This window comes from Onychostruthus taczanowskii, unplaced genomic scaffold, assembly GCF_017590055.1.
Source record: "Onychostruthus taczanowskii isolate IOZ18803 unplaced genomic scaffold, ASM1759005v1 scaffold129, whole genome shotgun sequence".
Lineage (NCBI taxonomy): Eukaryota > Metazoa > Chordata > Aves > Passeriformes > Passeridae > Onychostruthus > Onychostruthus taczanowskii.
Window position 1 is genome coordinate 1089056 of NW_024498451.1, and position 21227 is coordinate 1110282.

Below are 21227 nucleotides of genomic sequence, written 5' to 3' on the forward strand. Positions count from 1 at the left end.
AGGCAAATCTAAGCATGACAGACACAAGAGAAGAAGAAAAAAACAATATATGAACCTATCCCTCATGTATGCGTCACTGCACAGCATTGTCTACAGCAGGGCTCTGTAGAAAAATTGTTGTGGGGTCTTTTTAGGACACAGCACTACTACGTGCAAAATCGTTATTTTTTTTTCCAGGAGAGCGTGTGTGGAATCAGGTGTTCACGTTCCAGCTCTTCACTGACAGCCCTACAGAGAAAGCATGCGACACTCAGGCCTGGGAAAACACTTTCTGACGCCTGCTCCCCAGCCTGCAAAACGCAGCAGCCGCGGCTGCTGCAGCGAGACGAAGCCGTAGTTCCTGTCCTTTCCTGCGCACAGGTCGCTTCCAGGTCCAGGTGTGCTCACTGTACGCTCCAAAACGCGCAGTGCGCACAGGGCGCAGCCGCCCTGTGAAGCCGGGACGAAGCGCCCCGTCGAACACCAACGTGGCACTACAATGGAGCATTTAACCACCGGGTCTTGAAGCGTTCTTCTTGCGAGTGGAGAACGCCCTGGCCCTGTCACCGCTTCCTCGAGTAAAGGCGGAGCTCCTTAGCTCCCTTCAGTAAAGCTGGGAAAAAAAAAAAAAAAAAAAAAAAAAAAAAAAAAAAAAAAAAAAAAAAAAAAAAAAGGCACCAACAAAACTTAAATCACGTCTCATTCGGCGACTGTAAGCAGGGCACCGCTCCGCGTGCCCAGCGGCACGGGGAACTGAGGGAGCGGTCGGGCGGCCGGGGCTGTCCCGGGCGCTGGGAAAGGCCCCCGGCCCGGCCCGGCCCGCCGGGTCGAAAGCAAGCGGGAGCGCTGCGCTCTCACAGCGGGCAGCGCCAGGGCAATTCCCCCGCCCGTCCCCGAGTGCAGCGGCGACGCCGCACCCGCCTTTTTAAGGCGGATTTGCCCCTCATTAGCGCCCGTCCCCGGCAGTGCCCGCGGGCGGGGCGCGAGGCGGAGCCCCCTGCCGCCCCCCGTTCCCGCCGCGCCACCGCTCCGCGCGGAGGAGGAGGAGGGGGAGGAGGTGGCGGGAACGGCGGCGGCGGCGGCGACAGCCGACACCGGCCCCACGTTACTTTGATTGACAGCTGAACAAATGTTTCCCCTGTTCGAACGCCGGCGCCGCGGAACGCCGGCGATCTGCGGGCCCCGCCTCGGGCGGCGGGCGAGCGGGGGCGGAGAGGCGGCGAGAAGCCTTCTGATTGGTTGCAGGCCCGCGGCGCGTCGAGACCCCACGTGGGGGAGAGTCCAGGGCCGCCCCTCTGCCCGGGCCCGTGCGCCCATTTGTCAGCGGCGAAGTGATGGGCATTAGTGCCGAGCGGCGATTAATGGAAGCCCGCCGCCCATTGGTCGCCGCCACCGCCCTTCATGGGCGGGGTGCGGGGGGAGAGGCTGACAGCGTCGCGGTGCTTGATGGGAGAAGTAGTCCCCAGAGCGGCTGCGTACGGGCAGTCTTGCCGTCGGCAGGACTGCAATTCCCAGGGTGCCCCGCGGCGGCGGCCTTCCGGCTGCTGTGAATATGTATCAGAATGTTAATGACGAGCCGCTGCTAAATTTGGTCAAAGGAGTCACTTCGGCAGAGCGTGCTGTGGGAGCGGCGCGGAGCGGCCATCGGGCTGGACCGGGCTGGGCAGGACACGGCTGGGCTGGGCCGGACCACGCTGCGCTGACGAGCCGAGTACGGGGCTCCGCTCCGCGCGTCCCCGCCGCCACCACCGCCACTTCCCGGAGTTTCGAAAGGCGCGGAGGGAAAAAGAGAAAAAAAAAAAAAGACATAAATAAAGCTGCCCAGACCGTACCGTATTTTTAAATATTTCTTGCTCTCTAAATTTTTTTTTCAATTAAAAAAAAATAGGTGGTCGAGCAGCAGTAGCGGGGGAGATGCGGTGCGGGCGGTAGCAGCGAAGACCGGACCGCCGCACAAAAGGGCACCGCACCGCACCGCACGCACCCCCGCCGCGGCAGCAGAGCAGCCGCCCGACCGCCGCAGCCACCGTTCCCGCCGCGGCTCCGCGGCCCGCTCCGCCCGGCGCCTGGAGAGCCGCCGGCAGCAGCAGTAAAAGTTTTCAGGAAGGGAGGAAAACTGCCGGCGGGGGGAATCTCCGGTGGAGCGCGCGCCGGCGCCGGCGGAGGGGCTTTCCCCGCCCTCCTCCACCTCGCCCTCCGCCGCACGGGGCTCGCAGCCCGCCTGAGCCCGTGGAGCGGCGGCGGCGCTCGGGAGAACCGGCCGGCGTCGCCCGCTGACCGCCCCCGGGGGATGTGGCAGCTGCCCCCGAGCGTCGCGGACGCCGCCGCCGTCGCGCCTCGCTGCTGCCGGCGGTGCCCCGCCAGCCCCGGGGCGGCGGGGCCGGGGCGTCCCTGCCCGCCGTCTCCGCCGCCGCGCCTGCAGCCCTGATCCCCGCCGCTCCGGCCGCCAGCGCCCCCCGAAGCGGCGTGGATGATCCGCGACCTGAGCAAGATGTACCCGCAGACCCGGCACCCGGTGAGTGGCGGCGGCGGCCCCGCGGGCAGCGCTCAGGCGCGGGCACCGCGGAGTTGTAGCCATTTTCTTATTGTTGTCCGCCGCGCCGCCGCCGCCTCCCGGGGTCGGGGTTGCCTTGTTTGAGTTGCCCTCGCCCGGTGCGCGGCGGTCCCGGCGCCAGCCCCGCGTCCCACGGCCGCCGCCGGTGCGGAGGGTCCGAACGGGTGACACCTCTTCCAGCGGCGGTCCCGCACCGCCGGCGGACACGTCGGGGCAGCAGCTCGGGGCGCTTGGGGCATCGCGCCTCCGCCCGCGGACGAGCGGGGACCTGGGGGGCTGCGCCTCGGCGGAGCCCCGGTGCGAGGGCCGCGGCGGTGGACGGCGGCGGGCGGGAGGTGGTGACCGGATGAAGAGGGGGCGATTAAAAGACCTGATGTTCCTTGCTTGCAGGCTCCTCACCAGCCAGCTCAGCCCTTTAAATTCACCATTTCAGAATCCTGCGATCGGATTAAGGAGGAGTTTCAGTTTTTGCAGGCTCAGTACCACAGGTAAGACTGCCTACTTTGTCCGAGCCCCGCGCGGTCTTTCCTCTCGCCGTTTCCAGTGCCGCGCCCGGAGAGGCGGCGGGGAGGGAGCGCGGGCCCGGGACCCCTGGCGGAACCGGGAGCGGGGCGCGCCTCCCCGGCTCCTCCACATCCCGCTCCGCTCCCGACCTGGGAACGAGGAGCTCCTGTGGGCCCCGAGCCGAGCGGTGCGAGCGGATTTTCTTGTTTTCTCCGCGATCCGTTTTTGTTAATTTTTTTTTTCTTTTCTTTTGTTTCTTTTGGTCTTTTTGTTTACTTTTGGGTGCGGAGTGGGGGAGGGCGGGTGTTGATAGAAAAATATGTGTCTGGTTGGGCTCGTTCTCTGCTTTTCTTCGAAATGCCGTTCAGGACAGGCATCTTGTCTTGTCTCGGCCCCCTCGCGCCTTTCATTGACATGTCAAGTGCTGATAACCTGGAAGTGAGGCGGCGAGCTGTTTCATTATCCTTAGGTGGAGCAGCGCAGTGTCCTCAGAGTGACAAGTGACTTCTGGCAGGATTGTTTAGCGGGCTTCTGAAAACAAAATAAACACTGGGAGAGTTAGTATTTACCACGGTATTCTTTAAATTACATGCAGTATTCTGAATACTTGCAGTTCTGTCATCAGTAATAGAAAAGAGTAAAATTCAAATCCACAGGTTTTTCTTCTTGAAGAGGTAATGTGCATTTGATTCTTCTGTGCGTCGAGTAAAAGAAAGAAGTGTGTCTAAAATACCTAAATAAAAACTCTGAAACCCAAAATACGTTTTTTTTGGTAGCTTCTCAACTTTAGCTCTTTAAAGATATGAACCCCTGTGTGCTTCTTTTATGAACCAGTGAGTGTGTTTAGTTTTTTTGTCAGAAAAAATAATTTTCTGTGTATGCCACATGTATGTCTGCAGTCCTTTTAGGAGATGAGGATGTTGCATAGTATCCCTTGAAACTGGAAAAGTGCAAACCCCCATCCTGAACTCCCAAGCAAGAGCTGGAGTACGCACTTATATTTGGGTACTGAAGAAAAGGGGAGAAACCGGTGCTCAAGAGAATGTCACTTTAGTCTTATGAAGTACCCATGCTTTATCCTTTTTGTCTCTTGAACAGTTTAAAGCTAGAATGTGAAAAACTGGCCAGTGAGAAGACAGAGATGCAGCGACATTATGTCATGGTAAGCAAGCTGCATAACAAATTCAAAATGTCTATTAGCCTGGTATGCTGAGACTGACATACATTCGGATTGCTGGAGGCAAACAGGAAGATTGTAGTAGAGCTGCTGTTGTTGAAGTTGCATCCGTGCTTCCATTATAAATCAGTAGTTTCTGGGGTCTTTTAACTTCTTTGCAGTGATCCGTATCTGTGTGAAACTGGCTTTTTAACCTTTCAAGCAATTGAGAATATTTCTTCCAAATGCTAGCACATCACTTGTCAGCCCTTTCAAGCTGTGTGCAACTTCCATAGTGTACCTGAGGATGATGTTTTCACTTTTGCTGACTTTTCTCAGTGGTCATATCTCTGTAAAATAGTTCTGGATAGTATTTTTTTTCTGTGATGGCAGTAACACAAAATTGTACCTAAGCACATGCAAATCCAAAGTCTACTTCCTGGAAGAACTGTTGCTCTTCGGCTGCTGAATCATTGTTTCATTAAATTGAGAATGTCAGGGATCTCAGCTGTGAAAAGGATTTCCTCAGTTGTTGTGGTCTGCCTGGTTAAATAATGTGCATAGAAAGACATCTCTAAATAGGTAATTGTGTGATGGATCATGATAACTCTAGAGAGGAGCTCTTGCTATCTCTCCTCTTGTACATCTCTGAAGGATTAGCCGTTTTTCATATGCACATGACAAGTAATACTCTTGTATACACAGAAAGAGTAAATAACCTTGAAAAAATCTTAAGGGAGAGCACAAGCAAATTGTAAGGCTCACAGTTGTCATTTTAATGCCTGATATGCCTAAGTCTTGGAGATTGTTTGGTATTAACATTGCACACTGAACAGAGTTCCCTGCAGTACTGGGGCACAGCAGGATGTACTTAGATTGGTGTGTCTGCTCTGGCCCTGAATGTCCATGCTTTTTCTTTTAATGCCTGCAATTTGATGACAGGAATTTTTTTGTGTTCTTTTTTAAATTTAAAATATTGAATCTGTCTGTTAGACGTTGCTGATTTATATGTTTATATGCTTGAAGCACTTTGGGTGGTTTTTTTTAGAATGTTTTATGTATGCTAGTGGATAGAATCTTCATCATTTTCTGCTTCTAATCCTTAACTCTGCTTGTGATTATTTTTCATTATTTTTTTGTTGTCTGTCTTTGCCTTGTTCTACAGCTGTTCTTTGTAAATGTGACATGAAACAATGTAGATTAAACCAAAAAAAAAGTTTATTCTGAAATGCGCTCTTTGCAATTCCAGGAACTCTTCAAAGCAAATTAACATGTGTAGGTCTGTATGTCTTTGTACAGATGATGTTTCAGTCAAAGTGAATTCCAAAACAGTTTTCACAATTGCAACGTCTAATAGTGTAATTTTCTTTTATCTTAGTATTACGAGATGTCCTATGGGCTGAATATAGAGATGCATAAGCAGGTAGGTAAAGAATTACTTTTGTTGTAAAAATGGTCTCTATAATTTCTCCCATCAATCTTAAAACACACGTATTCTATATGACTTGCCTTAATTGCATGCTTGGGTGCATCAGAAATTCTTTTTCTTCACCTGACCCTGAATCTTCTGTCTCATGTTTGGTACGCAGACTCTTTGTAGGTTATGGTCGTATCTGCCAATTGTGCATTATTTGCTTGACTTTCCACATGCAATTTTTGCACATGCAGGCATTCCTGTTCTTCACAGGCAGGGTGTCTGTGAGTATGGATGGGTTTATGGGCTGTATTGTCTTTTCTCTCTGGTCTCAAACCTTTGGGGTTTATTTTTTGGGATATGTGTATTAGGAAGGTGTGTAGAAAAAAATTGATTTTTTGGTTAACCTTGGCTGATTTAAGCTGGAGCTACAAATGCTGTTGATGTTACAGCCATGTTGAGATTTCCCCTCAGGCTGCTTACTTGGACTTCTGTCCAGAACCAATGTGTTAGCATCTCAAACACAAAGGAGTAAATGAGCTTTCAGTGAGGGTGCAAGCATAGAATCATGAAATGCTTTGGGCTGGAGGGGGCCTTAAATGTCATCTGATTCCACCCCACCCTGTCATGGGCAGGGAACCTTCCACTAGATCGAGTGACTCAAAGCCCTATCCAGCCTGGCCTTGAAAATTGTCAGGGATGGGGCATCGTCATCCTGCCTGTTCCAGTGCCTGACCATCTTCACAGTAAAGAATTTTTTATAATATCTAAACTAAACCTGCCATGTTTTCAGTTTAAGGTCGTTTCCCTTTGTCCAATCACTACATGCTCTTGTTGAAGGCCCTTTACAGCTATCTAGATACTGGAGAACTGCTATCGGTTCTGTGCCTTGAACTCTAGCACTTAGGCTGAGATTAGCAAGAGATTAGTCAGCTAGAGCATGCTAGTGTAAATTAGAGTTTCTTATTTGATAGTGTGTGGTTTTTAACCTTCTCTAGAGGAGAATGAATTGAACATCTGACCTCTTTTCCAGTGAGGGAACTTTTTATGTGGTGGAGTTTAATACTGACAACTTGTTTTATCAAATGGTTGAGCAATTCGCCAGTGCTTCTGGGGAGTGTAAACAGCAGAAATAAAGAAATGATTGGATTGGGAGAAGGATTGCCTGAAAATTTGTTTGTATGTTCTTCTCTTCAAAGTTAGGGATTTGGAATTTCTCTGGGTTTGGAAATAGGATTTCTTGATCTTGTTAGACAAGATATAGAACAGATATATGGCAGACATAGAACTCAAAATTTTTTTCGTGTTATTTAACATATTTTGTATTCCATTAGCATGTCAATGCTACCAGAACTGATTCGGGCATACGTACAGAGACACTGGGATTTCCCTCCTCAAAGCATTTTGCATCTACAGCTCCAAACTTATGCAATCTTGTACATACAAGTTGTTTTACAGACATACATAGATCTTTTGAATTCTTTGAATTTGGTCCTTCTCACAGGTAGCATTAAGACTCAATAAATGGCTGACAGGAAAAGGCAGTGATTGCAGCAGATCAGATTGTATGCACATGCCCTCTCTCTGGACCTGATCCTTGTTGCATGTGCTGGTGGAAAGATTGGTCACTGAATCTAAGAGGTGTTGGGTCTGTTCTCAGATGAATATCCAGATTGTTTCAGGTCCCATTAGAGTAAAACAAACAACAAAACAAAACAAAACAAATCCTCAATCAGTAAAGCTGTAGATATGGAAACAATTCACAAAGACCAGAGTCTTTACAGGCCACCTACGTAGCAAATTCTTACAGGCATTTGAAAGCAAGCATTGCAGTCAAACTTGTTTATATTTCTAGATACCCCATTTTTACAGCGGTGCTTTATACTTACACCGACAGCACAAAATTCTTTGCAACAGTATCAGCTTGCAAGTGCAATGTGTGATGGAATTGTATTAAGCAAGTGGAAAAAACCCACAGCAAAAGACTTTTGTCTTTTAATTTCTAAATGCTTTACTTCAGAAATTTTATACATTTATGGTGATGGAATCGTCAGTGATACTCTGCAGAAATTAAATACTTAGTGACAACTAAGTGTGGGGATTACAAAGGACTGGCTTTTAATTGAACACCTTTTTCCATCACCATTCATTTTATTCAAGTTTTAAGTATTGTACTCTCATGCAAAACACTGAAATATTTTGTCAGACGATGAATCAAATTAGTTGCGGCTAAGAAATTTGTTCACTCACGTTCTTAAATCTGATATCAATTTCCTGTCTTTCATATCTCCCTTTCTATTGACACAGTGTTGTATTTTTCCTTTTTCCTCTTGCCTCAGCAAATGCAAAATGCTACCATTTTCCATTATGCTCATGGTATTATGGTCCAGTTAGGTATTTGTATAGATGGCATTGATTGCTTCATTCGATGTGTGTGAAGATTTTTTAGTTTACCACCATAAATTCCCTCCTCTCCCATCTTTGAATTTCACTCTGCTGAAATTGAGTGATTCACCCTTTTTTATTTTCCTTCTCCCTTGCCCCCCCCAGCTTTCTAAATTCAATCATATAAAAAATCCTGAGGGCAGTTTATCACATTATGAAATACAGACAGCCCTGCAAACCACCTACTTATTATATTTTCTTTCTTTTTTTCACTTTAGCACAGAGGCATATCTGTCTTTATTTGTTTTTCTGGGCAGACAGCCTTGGTTCCTCTCAGGTTCTTTTCCAGATGTACTCAATGGATGCCCTTGTAATGGAAAGCAGGCAATAATGCGGTGAAGTTGCCCTTCGGCGTAATTGGGCCTAGTTCTCAAGATCAGGTTAGGCTTATTCACTTATTAGATTTGCGTCTCAAAGGGTTCAAGAGCAGGACTCCCTGGAGTCCTTGGAAGTACCCTAGTAATTGGTGGCCCTGATATTTGAAACCTTTGTGTATTTTTCTGTTAAAGCTTCTGTTCTTCTTGGCTGCTTCCAGCCACAGAGTATTTATTTTTAGAGAAATTTTTCACTGGAACAGAAAATGATGTGTGATAGAGTCATGACTCTGTGCCTTAGCAAATTGATAAAAGGATAAATGTGCAGAAAGCAGCAGTAGTGAGTGTGCCTGTGTGGCTGGGGGCAGAGAGGGGGAAGAGCATCTCTTCTCTTACCCCTTGTGTGATGCTCATCATCAGTCATCCTGTGTTGATTTTGATAGAAGACTATTAAAGTGAAACCTATGGGGAATTTGTCATTCTGAAAGGAAAGCTAATGTAATTAGTACCAATTAAAGTACATTTAGTAAATTGGATTTAATCTTAATTAAGCCTGCATAATGTTGCCAATTTTTAACAATTATGTTTGAGAACATAATTAATTTAAATTTTGGTAACTGAGTAAATAGCATTAGACTGGTAGAATTAGGCATTTGTAATTTTTTAAAAGACAAATGTAGGGTATGTTGTCACATGTGATGTTATAGCCTAATACACTAAGCTGATTTTTGACACTCTGTATTAGGATCAATACAGCTTCAAAACTGACACGTTCTGGGAAAAAAAAGATACTGGATTAGGAATTTTTGGTTGCTATATAAGCAGATATGTCCCTACTGTTTTAGATTTTAATACTAGCATAATGCTTGAGTGTGGTCTAAAGATCCCCATTTCTTACTAAGTTGCTTTTTTGAACATTTTTAAGAGACTCAGTTGATATTTTATGAATGAATAGTTAATTGACTGGTCTGTGTTTCTAACATACTGTTGGTACTTGGAGGTGGTCAATTGGTTTAATTTCTGAAATTAGAGTGTTTTAATGTTACGGTAAACAGTTTATTTAAATTGCTGTAATCAAACACCCTTGCTGAATGTTTAATTGAGAATTGTAATTGTAAAATAAGTGTCTGTATTTGGCTGTAGACAAGAGATATTTATGAATGGGACTGATGGAAAGTATAAATAAGATACAGCATTAATTTTTTATTTTATGTTTCTTTGGAGATGTCAATACATAAATTCTTTTTTGCACTTTTTGCCTAGACTGTCATATTTGAACCAATTCGTGTACTAGAATGTTGAATTTCAGCATTTTTTGAAGGAAAATTTAGGTCTTTTAAGAAGTTGGGTATTAAAAAATAAATGAAATGGCTTTCTAAGATCACAGGAAAAAAAATCAGTCCAATCCATGTAAATTTTATTACAAGACTTGGGTAGCAACCATTTGAGTGCTACTAAAATATTAATTGGATAGAAATGAAAGGGTTCTGCTAGCTGATAGCATATCATAATCATAGCTGCAGTAGTCGATGGTAAATGATGATAAATGGCATTAGGAACCTTTTAGCAAGCTGTAATAACTACGAGGAGGGAAGCAGTATGGATTTGCATTATATCTGATACCCTCTAGTACCAAGTGGATTGCCAATACTGCTTGTTTAGCATTTTCTAAGGGCAATAGGATATTGATTTCTGTCTTACAAGGAATAGCTCTATTTTCACCATTGAAAAGTATTGCAGGTTGTTAAGAAGAAATTGACTTGAAGAGGCCTGACTGCTGCCCATCATGGAGCAAATAAAGCAAAACTGCCGAAGCATGGTGGAGCAGTGAGATGGGGCCCTCAGCAATTTGTTGCTATTAATTTACCATGCTCGACAGCAAATCAATCGGCATCTACTTCATCTGCTGGAGAAAATGCTGTCCAGGGCAGATAAAAGGCCCTGTGTGGTACAGGGAATAGACTGGATTGGCCAAACGGAGGCTGCAGTTAATGTGTAAATAAGTGAAATCAAGGCCACTGTTGCCGAGAAAGCTGTTTTTAATTAGGTTAGGGCTTTATAGTGAGCTATTTAAGAAAGTAGTATGGAGAGTAAGGGGAGATTTATTGCTGACTGAGTTAATATATGGGCTCTATGACATCCCAGCCTTTACTCTGCTTGTTTCTTAAGACTTAGTAAATTATTTTCCTATGGGGCTGAAGACGGGAATCTGTTTGTTTAATTTAGGGCAGAATTTTGACTGTTTTTCATCTTCATGATGATAAAACACATACACTACAGAGAAGTGTTTTTTGTGTGCTCTCCCTGTGCAACAGAAAAATACACTCCTCTTTCTCCTCTTTATTTTTTGGCAAAAGCCTGGGCTTGGCATGAATGCATGCGCATGCATGTGTGAACTTCCTTTTTGACACATTCAGTAGCTGAGTGTATGTTGCCTTGCATTTGAAAAATAGCTGGAAAGCTAACTAAAATTATACTGACTGAATTTGTTCTCTATTGTAAACAGTAGGAAAGATTTAATAGAGATACAGGCAGTGGGTAGTCAGAACTAAATGGAAGAACTTCAAAATGAGAGAGATTAGAAGTGAAATTTTGAAGACTGCAGCTCACACAGTACTGCTAAGGAGGACGAGAAAAACAAGTGGCGTTTTGATTAAAGTCACAAAATGTAAAAAATAGGCTGTCAAATCAGTTTGACAACTGAAGCTTGTTTGTCCCAGTTTTAGGTTATTTAGCCTCTGAAGCCACAGAAAAGCGTAGAAGCTTATGAAAAGTTAGAAAATTTATTATTCTGGAGTTAAACCAGAAACCTTTTACTTGGTAATAGCTGCTAAGTTCTGTAACAAGGTTCTGTGCTTTCTTTTCCTCACAGCTGTTAGGCAGCTGTTCTGTGAAGAGGTCCTGGTAATTACTGGGAAGTTTGTTGTTGCTACTACTCTATGAGTTACTGTTGAAATAACCTTTCCCCTTGCAACTGCAGAATAGCGTGTGTGAGGACAGGATCTTCCATATCATCCAGTTTTTGCTGTTCATCAGCAAAGGAAAGTGTCGTTTTATCCCACTTGTTTAGGCAAATTCAGACAGATGCTTAAGACACAGGAAGTAGCACAAAACATGCTGAGCAAATGTTTAAATTAAGACATATGCCCTGTTTTTACTGGCAAAAGGCTGTGCTCTACAGTGCTTAAACATAAAAGCATTTTTCTATCTTTGAAAGATACTAATTGCTGTGATGTTGCCTCACTGACTGTATTAGTTTATGGGCTGACTTGCAATTACAGAGGAGGCCAGTGGTGACCTGTGGTTATGGTCACCTAACAGTTTCCCTTATGAAAAATACTCATGGTTTTGAATTAATTTTTTTATTTTTATGAAAGGAACCTGCTGTAAGAGAGAATATTCCAGTGCGAACCTCCAGCCCCTTTGGGGCAGTAGTAGGGGAGAGGGAAGGCAGAGGGAGGAAGAAAGGAGATGTGTCCCTTTGCAGTGAGAAGGCCCCCTCTTGCCTGGCGCTACTGCTCTTGGGGTCGTCCACTGTGGCTGGAAATATGACACAGGCATAAGGCTCCTTCTGAGCAATCAGGACTTACTGTTTGCCAAGAGAGACAAGCTGCGACACCATTTTGTATATAGCTTTTGCACCATTTTGTGCAGTGAGATTTGCTGTCCTTCTAGAGGCAAAAAAAAGAAGTGCTGAGGTCATTGAGCACAGGAAAAAACCATTAATTAACAGATAGGTTTCAGAGTGAAGTATTGCTTTGCTGGGATGCCCAGGTTTTACATCATTTGTGTAAACTTGATCCTGCCCTATTGTGTATGTGCATTGTGGAGCAGGTTTTAGTTATACACTTGGTGATCTCATTACCAGTTTTCCTAAAGGAGCTCTTTCATTGTGCAAAATAGACATTAAGAAAGTAGAATTAAGACTGCAGAGCTGATTGTAAAGCTGGTTTAAAAGTGTTTTGCTGCTTGTCTCAGTTAAGGAAATAACTTCAAACATAAGGATTCAGGCATGTGAAATAATTGTCATTGTAACCTCTTTAAGATTCTGATTTTGATTTATGTTACAAAATGTGAAGGGGCTGCTTATACCAGTCAATCCCATTCAATACCATAGACTATGTGAATTAAAACTGGTGAAAAAATTTTAACATCAAGGCTCTCAGAAAGAGAATTCAGAATTATCAATTTGGTCTTACTTTTTTTTTTCTTTCTTTTATGGATAATTGTAGTGTACTGTTTTTGGGTGTAATGGAGAATTTATCAAAAATGTGGGTCCATTTGTGAGCAGTGCAATTATAATTATTAAAAAAGTTACCTTTGTGGTCTGCAGATTGTGTATATCTAGTCTCTGACTTTCAGAAAACCTGTTCAGCCACAAGGTGCAGCGGGAGCAGAACAAATATGATAATATGAAATGCTGGCTATATAAACTGATGCTTGCGTTAGCTAGTGCGTGACATAAGTGCATCTGAAAGCCAAACCTATCTACAGTAAAGAAATGCTGTTCTATGTCAGAAATTGAATGTTCAAGTTAAAAATAAATCTTTGTTTTAAAATGCAAAAGTATGAATTGGTTTTGAGAATACCTATTTGTCTTTCTGTTTATCTATATTCTTACAATCTTTGTCTTGGTTCAAGGTAATAGTTTTACTGTTCCAGTGGTACCTACTGGAAGATGTCTCTGCCTATGGCAGGGGGAATGGAACTAGATGGACTTTAAGGTCTCTTCTAACCCACTCTCTTCTGTGATTCTACTTCAAGTACTTCTCTGAATTTTTTCCTCTGATAACTGTTTGTCTTAGTGGTGGCACAAACTCTGTAGTTCAGTGTAGCAGAAATGGTTTTGAGCATAATATCAAAAACAGGTGTCTGTATTCCTTTTGTTTAAATAATAATTTTTGAATATAGCTGAAATATGTAGCAAATAATAAATAGAACTCTAATAGTTATTTCTTGCCTGTATGGATAGGATTTCTACATAAAAATTGTCGTTCTTAGCCGCAGACAGGTACATAACGCTCTGGTATTGAACACTGTGGTGTTATGGCTAAGACACTTAAATATGCAAATATCAGGCAACAAAGTTATAATCCCCATTCTAAACTTGAATTGGTCTCTTTACGGGTATGTAGTTGTATGGTATGCTGTATTGCCAACTTCAAATGTTAAATCATGCCAGTCACTGGAATATCATGAGATTGGCTGAAAATTAATAATGAGATAAACATAGTAAGTTTGGAGTTCATTTTACTTCCGTTCTCATTTTAAGCTGCCACACTGTTCATGTCTCATGCTTACGTTTCTTGCTTCTTTCTTCCATAGTTGGTTTGTTTTGCAAGTAAGGAGGAAAACATACCAAGGTTCAGGATAAAGCCAACAGAGCTGAGTGTGAGATACAGCTGACAATTTTTAGTCATCATTTCCTGCTCTCAGAAAAGGTGTGAGGTGTGTCTTCTAAGGGAAAGTAGTACCAAACTCAAGATATATCAAGAATCTTTCTGAAACTGCTTGTTAAGTTTTTGTGTCGTAAGGTGGCAGAGATAGGGTGGTGAGAGTTCTTCATGTGTTAGAAGGAAACAGAGCATAGTTTTGAGTGGTGATCTTCTAAGTTGGTCTCTCTTTTGGTCTATTTAAATAGCTTCTCTGCAGAATCACAGACAGAGGTTTTTGACATTTGCTGCATGAGATTCTAATTCTTCAAAGAAGAACTTTTCACTGTTATGTTTGGGATGTGAAACATTGGTAGTAAGGACATGTGCTTTTCTTTTTTCTTGTGTTTGCCTAAAAAACCTTAGCAGAACATCTCACAATTGAGCAGAAGTAAAAGTTCGTCCCCTTCATGTCCCTGTGCTTGGAACTCAGGTGTGTATTTCATCTGAGGCCTTGATAAAAAATCTGCATAGCACTAGGCCCTGCTGCTAGATTTTATTTGGTATGTATGCATGTACTGTGTGCATGTTCTATGTGATTACAGATAGCATTTAACTTTTAAAAATGCTGCTCTCTATCTAAAGTATCGTAAACCTCTGTTATGTTACTCTGTCTGCTTATGGATGTGGCTTGGCTGTTTAGAGACTTTGCAAATGCGAAAAACCCCCTCTGACCCCATTCTAACTTACCCCAGAAAGAAATTATTGCCCTAGGACTGAGTAGCCAGTGGAGGAGTAGCACCATAGCGAGGGCAGGACGAAGCTGCTGCTGAGATGCCACCTGTGCTTCAGTTACAGGTGTAGCCCATGGTGCACATATACTACAGCAGAGGAGTGCTTTGGAGAGCAAACAGGATCTTATCCCCTTGTCTTTTCTGACTTTGAATCCTTAATCAACAAGTCAGAACATGGCCAATACATGCTTCTCTGCAAATACTTAATGAAACATTGTGGTACTTAATGGTAGTGACAGTAAATGGTTTTGAAATTTAACAAGACCATTTTAAAACCAGGGACAACAGCAAAAAGGCATAGCTTGGGTCTGTTGTGTCCTCAAGGCAATTGGTTTCCTCAGAACTCAGGAGTGCCCACAGGGTTACCACAAGAGGCTCGGTTGTGGATGAGGGAGGAGCAGGTGACCTGCTGAACTGGCACAGTGGTGAGATCCTTGTAGAGGGTGGTGGAATGCTTGCTTGATGGTGCACAGATCTCAGACCTGGCAAAGTTAGGGTTACAGGGTGTTACTGTCAGTTGCTCCATGGCTGAAGCTGTCATTTACCATATTACTTGACAGTATTTAAAATTATTCATAAGGCAAACTTGAGTGAGCTTTTAGCGGGGGGTTAAGGAAGAGAAAGCATTTTGATTACTCCTTTTCTTTCTCAAGTCTCCTAGCTTATTGGCAGGAGAGGTGGATCTTCATTTTTGCACATTCCTTATAATGAGATACACAACGGGAGTTCTAGATTAACCAGATATCCAAATATTTTAATCTCTCTTTCTCAGTAACTTATATGTGCTGGTAAACCAATTTCTCCTATTTATCATACAATTCAAATGTTACTTTTTAAAACCAGTGGGAAAATAGAGATATCTTTGAGCCAAGTTTTTATCTTGGATAGCCACTTTTCTCCTTTTCTGCCCTTTTACAGGGATGAATAAGAAGTTGTCAGCCATGCTTCATATCTGAAATGATTCTTGACTTCTTTTTGATGACACAGTGCTGTTTTCCAATTACACTTTCTTATTAAGTGCAAGGGAGACAAAATAACTAGTGCTGAATTTCCACCTGTCTGCGCTGAGAGATTCTGTGTTGGGTTTGAAGTGGACCAGCCACCATCTAGCCACTTGGAGCCAAGAAGCCAGTGGCAGCGTGTGGACTCCATGTGGGTGTTTGAGTCCAGCAGCTGAGCCTGTGTTGAGGTTTTGGTTAAGAGGGATGTAAGTCTCCAGTGGATTTTTATGATGGCTGCAGGAGGCAAAAGTTCAGTACTTGTCCGTCATGGAGCACTGTGGACCTGCAGAGAAAAGTCAGTGTTGCTGTTTATTCTCTTTTGTGCTCTAGATACCTGCTGATGCTTACGCAGGGGCTTGCTTATCTCAGATCCAGGGAAGAGGCCATTTTTAATTTAGTGCATGTAACAAATTACTGCCTGGGGTTTCTCCAACTGCGAGTTTGTGAGCTCTGCAGCCCTTTGCGCCAGTCTTGTGACATTTCTATATCTCACTGAAGTGGTAGTGATGTGTACATGATGGGGTGTGACCTAAGATTTAGTTACTTAATATCCATTATTAGATGAGAGATTCTAGAGAATCACTGAATATCGAATGAATATGTGTTTGCTGTGGAAGGAAGAGAACTCCTTCCAAACCCGTGTTCACTGTGTAACGAGGACCAGCAGTACCTTAACTGCTTTGGAGTCTCCTTTGTCCTTATGCTCCAGAGGTTACCAGGAGATATGACACCACAGATACTTGAGCTGTCCTCCTGTCTGCTATTCTGTTAATTGTATTTGGAGATTGAAGTTGGAGATAGCAAAGTCAGGTCTTTGTGATAACATTTGGAGGAAAGGAAAGCGCGTAAGACCAAAACTGGCCAAAACACTTAAACTTTTCCATTTGAGGGAGAAGGCAAAGAAAAGGGAATGTTTGGAGAAAGCTGTTTAATTGGTTTTCTTCTCACATCTTCTACTTTCCTGCAGTGCCATTCACTCTGTATGAGAACCATCCACTTTCTTAGTGCCCTCTTTGAAAGATGGCACTGTGTGATGTGTAAGAGAGAGTCAGCTACAACACCACTAATGTTGGGTTTCTGTAATTTTGTAGAGCATGTGACTAGACACAAAGTAGGTGCCTCTTCTTGAAATACATATCCAGTATTGAATAACACAAGGTTTGAAAGACTTTGGGCATAAAACACTCCCTGTATGCTTGTCTCAGTGTGTTAACAAAGGATAGATTGTCTATTCTTGTACTCAGTTGAGCAGTAGACTTTCTGTTCTGATTGCAGAAGACTGTTGCAGTCTGAACATGTTGCTAATTTACAGTCTTTATCAGTACTTTCTAATTTCTGCTGGCAAGATGTATGTTTTTTTCTGTCTCATCTTAAACAATATCTAAAACAACAGCAGAATCAAGCATTGATGAGACTTTCCTGCTTATTTGCTGTATTAAATATCCTTGGCAAATTCATCCAAATGTCAAGGCACTTTTTATGTCAGAGTTTCATTTTTTTGTATTTATTCTTGAAAAGCAAATTGTATATAAGTTCTTGGTTTAATTAATTCAAGAGTGATACCCTGCTTCCTTTGCATCTCCCTGCTTTAAGTTTTTTCTAGAGGTGGAAACCAAAGCTAATAATGTGTCTTGAATGTGAAGAACATAAATAGAACATTTTCCATGGGTATCTACCCATTTCCATGGGTATCTATGGGCAGTTAGTCTTCCTACCCCACAAAGTTCCCTGGTTTATCCCTATAGACTAGTGACACCAAAAAACGCATCTTGTTTCAGTTGTTGGCGGCATAAGAAAAAGTCTTAAAATTGTGTGCCTGTGACATCCTAGAAATTTCTGGGGCATGATTTCTTTCTGACATTTTTTTCTAAACCCACAATCTACCAAGGATGAAAATTGTTCCTTTTCTTGGGTTTGATCATGTATATAGAGATGTAAAAAGCAGCAACACCACAAGACTGTACAAGAACAGGGCCCCCATGAGCATACGTGTGGCTGCTTTTTTCTTTCTGAGGTTGTAGGTTGCTGTTTGAGGATGAGTTTTCAAGCATGTATACAAGATGCTTTTAAAACTAGTGTTAGCAGCCTTGCTATTATACACCTAAAGAGCCTTCGTCCATGGAAAGACGTGAGACTTTTCTTTGCAGATGCAAATGTCTAGCTTCTTTGCATATGCAGCATTTTTTTTTCAAATACTCTTTCAGTCAAATGGACATAGAGGCCTTATGAATGTAGGAATTATCTTTTGTCCTTTGTTTAGTTGCTGTTAGCTCTATTTTTGTGCTTGGAACTCAGGTGTGTATTTTGTCTGAAGCCTTGATTTTTAACATCTCTTTGTGTAGGTGAAAGAATCCTGGGGTAATCTTAGTTTACACATTCTGAAAGAAAAATGCAGCTGTAAGTATGCACCGCATTAAGGGTCAAGAGGGTTTTTTTCAAGCCTGTGACAGACCTGGAGGGCCTGAAAATCTGTGATGGAGGAAATGCCTTACTGTATTAATGTAAAGCAAGGCAGAAAGCTTTCAGGTGGATGAGATGCAGCTGCCAGGATCTGGGGCTTGGAGGGAAGCTGGTGCAAGTTTCTGGACTATGCTCTTAAGAGATTCCTATGAAACCTTGGATAAGCTACTTTGACTGCTCTCTGCAGCAAGATGGGAGCAATGGTGTGGGCACTTCTGCACCACTGGGCTGCAGGACAGGGGAGGGCAGACAAGTGCTTGATGTCTGTGGTGTAAGTGACTCAGCACGGTACCAAAGAAATCTAGCACACGTGGGGGGTACTTCATAAGGGGAACATTGAAATTGCAGGAGTGTATCAAATCTCTCATTTCTTGAAGTCACCAAAGTTCGTGCTGTCAGGACACATCGCTTTGGCTTAGTAGTTTCAAAATCACTTTTCAAAGAGTGGCACCTAATGTTTATATCAAAGTAGAAGCATAGTATGGATTTTTCTTAAACAAGCTGCAGAAGGCAGGACTCTTGATTCATCTCAGTTCAGCTGTTTTTTTTGTCTTCTAGCAAGACTCATGTTTTTTCTGTCCCAGGAAAATGATATACCCAGCAGAAAACACTGGTTTGTGTGAGATTCTCAATGGTCCACTAAAGCTGAAAGAGGAGAGGTGCATTCTGTGCTGTCCCCCCTGGAAAGACTCTGGTCAGCTGGATTACTTGTACTGGCTTGCAGTCCCTGCCCAAAACCTATTTACATGGTTTAGCCTGTAGTGGTTTTTCATGTACATTGGTTCTAAGCAGGGACTGGAAAAGAGACTTTCCTTCTCCAGGGGAAGAATTTGGCATATTTCCACTTTTCACAGAAACCTATTAGACAGGGAAAGAGAACTAAAGAAAGAATATAAGTAATGTATAAATTGGTCCGACTAAGCTCTTTAAGGATCAGAAGTCTGTCTGATCTGCACTCTTCTTTTTTTTTTTTTTTTTTTTAATGTGTTGCTGCTGTAATTTATGTCTGAATAAAATGCTAGCAGAGATTCTCAGGTGTCTGGGGAACATGGCTGGAGAAGCACTGAGTTGCGGGAGTTGCAGGGACAAGTTGCAGGGCTGAGTTGTGAGCTATGTGACAAAGAACTCGGTAATATTTAAGCCAAAGACTCAGCAGAGTTAGTGGGTAGCTTCAGTGCTGAAGATGGAAACTCATATGCACTTTTGGTGACTTCACCACTGTGTCATTCCTGAGTGGGGAGACTAGGGTCTGAAGACTGTAGTTTGGGATTTTTCTGGTAATGTGCTCTGTTTTTTTTAGGATGCAAAGCTACATTTACATAGCTGTAAGTAAGGGTAGAAGCCCCATGTGCTTAGGTATTCTAGAAAATCCTCTTGAGTATCTGTCTCTTGCTAACATTCTGCAGAATTACATGTCTAGTCTGTTAAGACATTTTTAAAAATCCCATTACATATCTTCTGGAGACTTCATCTGTGGCTTTCACTGCTTCAGATCCCTGTCTGGGAAGTGGAAATAATATTGTTTCCTGAAGCATTGCCCTTACCACAGGGATTGTTTGGAGAGCAGAGTGTTAAGAAACAGGAGGTGAGATGCTGTTACATTGGAGTCACTTAGAAGTGGCTGTGTTTGTCTAATAGGGTGGTATGCTTGGGGCAGAGTGCTCTTTCCCAAGACAGTTTTGTCCTCCTTTTGTTTCCCATGTGAAGTCTGCTATCTTCTGTTCCAGCTGCAATTAACAGGTTCCAGTAATGTACCTTTCAGTGGCAGTGTAGTCAGTGCTTTGGTTTCTATTGAGGAAGTTTGTCTGAGGTAGTCCATCTTCTCAGCCTCTGTTCTCAATTTGGACAACGGGGTAATACTGCTTTTTTACCAAGGTGGGATTTTTTGGGGAAAACCAAAACAAAATTTCTTACCTTGTAGTAGTATTCACGTGACCTGTGTGCCCAAACCTGTACAATGAATGTGTAGCTATCCATGAGTGGTTGCAGCACCATGGGATCTTTGTTCTCTAGTACAAGCAAATATATTGTAAAGTTAGGGATAATAGGGAGTTTGATACACTTTTCTGTGCTGGGGGTTCTATGTGGAACTATGCAGAATTAGTCTGAGGAATGATCTTGGTGTAGCTCTTAGATAGTTTCCCAATCTCTTTTTAACCACGATTGTATTTTTACCTGCCCACTAGACAATGAATTCCTCTTTCTTGATTTATTTATTGCAGAGGTTGAAGGAAGGAAGGTAATGACAATGAGAGAAGTCAAAAGATTAGACAAACCAGCTTCATATTCAGTAGTGAGGATCACAGCTTTGACTGAATCATCACTCCTCAGTATATGAATACCGTACGTGAAAGAAGCTGTAAATGTAATTTGAGCATAAATGCAAGTTGAACTTTTGAAAAGAAGCACTAGTCTAAGGACTCTCGTCAATACAATATAAAAGAAAGGTTTGATATCTGGTTCTCTCTGCTGCAACACTGCTCTGCTTTTCCACTTCGGTGAAGCAGTGGAATTTAGGTGGTAAAGCAAGACACTTTCTGTATTGGGGCATCAGTTTGCTTCTACCTGTTGTGGTTACCCTCTCTCAGAAGGGAGTCAACTTTGGATGCAGAACAGCTACGAATTTAACAAAACTATAAAATCTTTCAATGTGCAGTCTAGGTTAGTCAGTAGAGCTGGAGAAGGTCTGATTTACAACCATACCGCAGGTTCTGCAGTGGATATTGAGAGTCATTCTGTATTGCTTTAGACTGCAGAAAAAATGGTATCTATTTTGAATACTTTGTTTACAGGTACAGAGTTAAAATAAAGTGATGTTTGGTGCATGTGGGTGGTATTTAAGAGTCTGACTGAAGTACACACAGGTGTTCTTGAACACACTTGCTCAGGTCCTAATAACTGAGGAGTTGGCAAGTTTTGACTGTGCTGATTATTTATCTGGCTCCTTGGGTTATTTTGTAGCTAGTTTAAAGCAACTTCAGTTTTGTGTTCAGGAGCAGAAGTTATACTTGTGATGGTAAAAGTAATTGTATCACTTGTTGGTGACATAAAAATGTTTTCTCACTTCTCTTTCCCTTGCTTTCACGCACACTTGGTGTGTTATAGTAGTGAAAATGGACTTATTTCAATATATAAATCAGTAATTTTAAACTTTTTTTCACTTTGAAGTATACTATTTTCCAACTTATTCTCACATCTTCACTGAAGCTCACACAAAGGAAGCACAGTCTGAGC

General features: G+C 43.1%; 1 protein-coding gene across 1 annotated transcript in view; it reads left to right on the forward strand.

The window, feature by feature from the left end:
• The first annotated feature begins 1602 nt into the window (after nt 1–1602).
• TLE4 (TLE family member 4, transcriptional corepressor) overlaps nt 1603–21227 on the forward strand; it is a 95869-nt gene continuing 76244 nt past the window's right edge. Inside the window, 4 exon segments of the mRNA XM_041396282.1 lie at nt 1603–2494; nt 2924–3021; nt 4136–4199; nt 5572–5616. Coding sequence (XP_041252216.1) covers nt 2450–2494; nt 2924–3021; nt 4136–4199; nt 5572–5616 — 252 coding nt within the window. The 5' untranslated portion in view covers nt 1603–2449.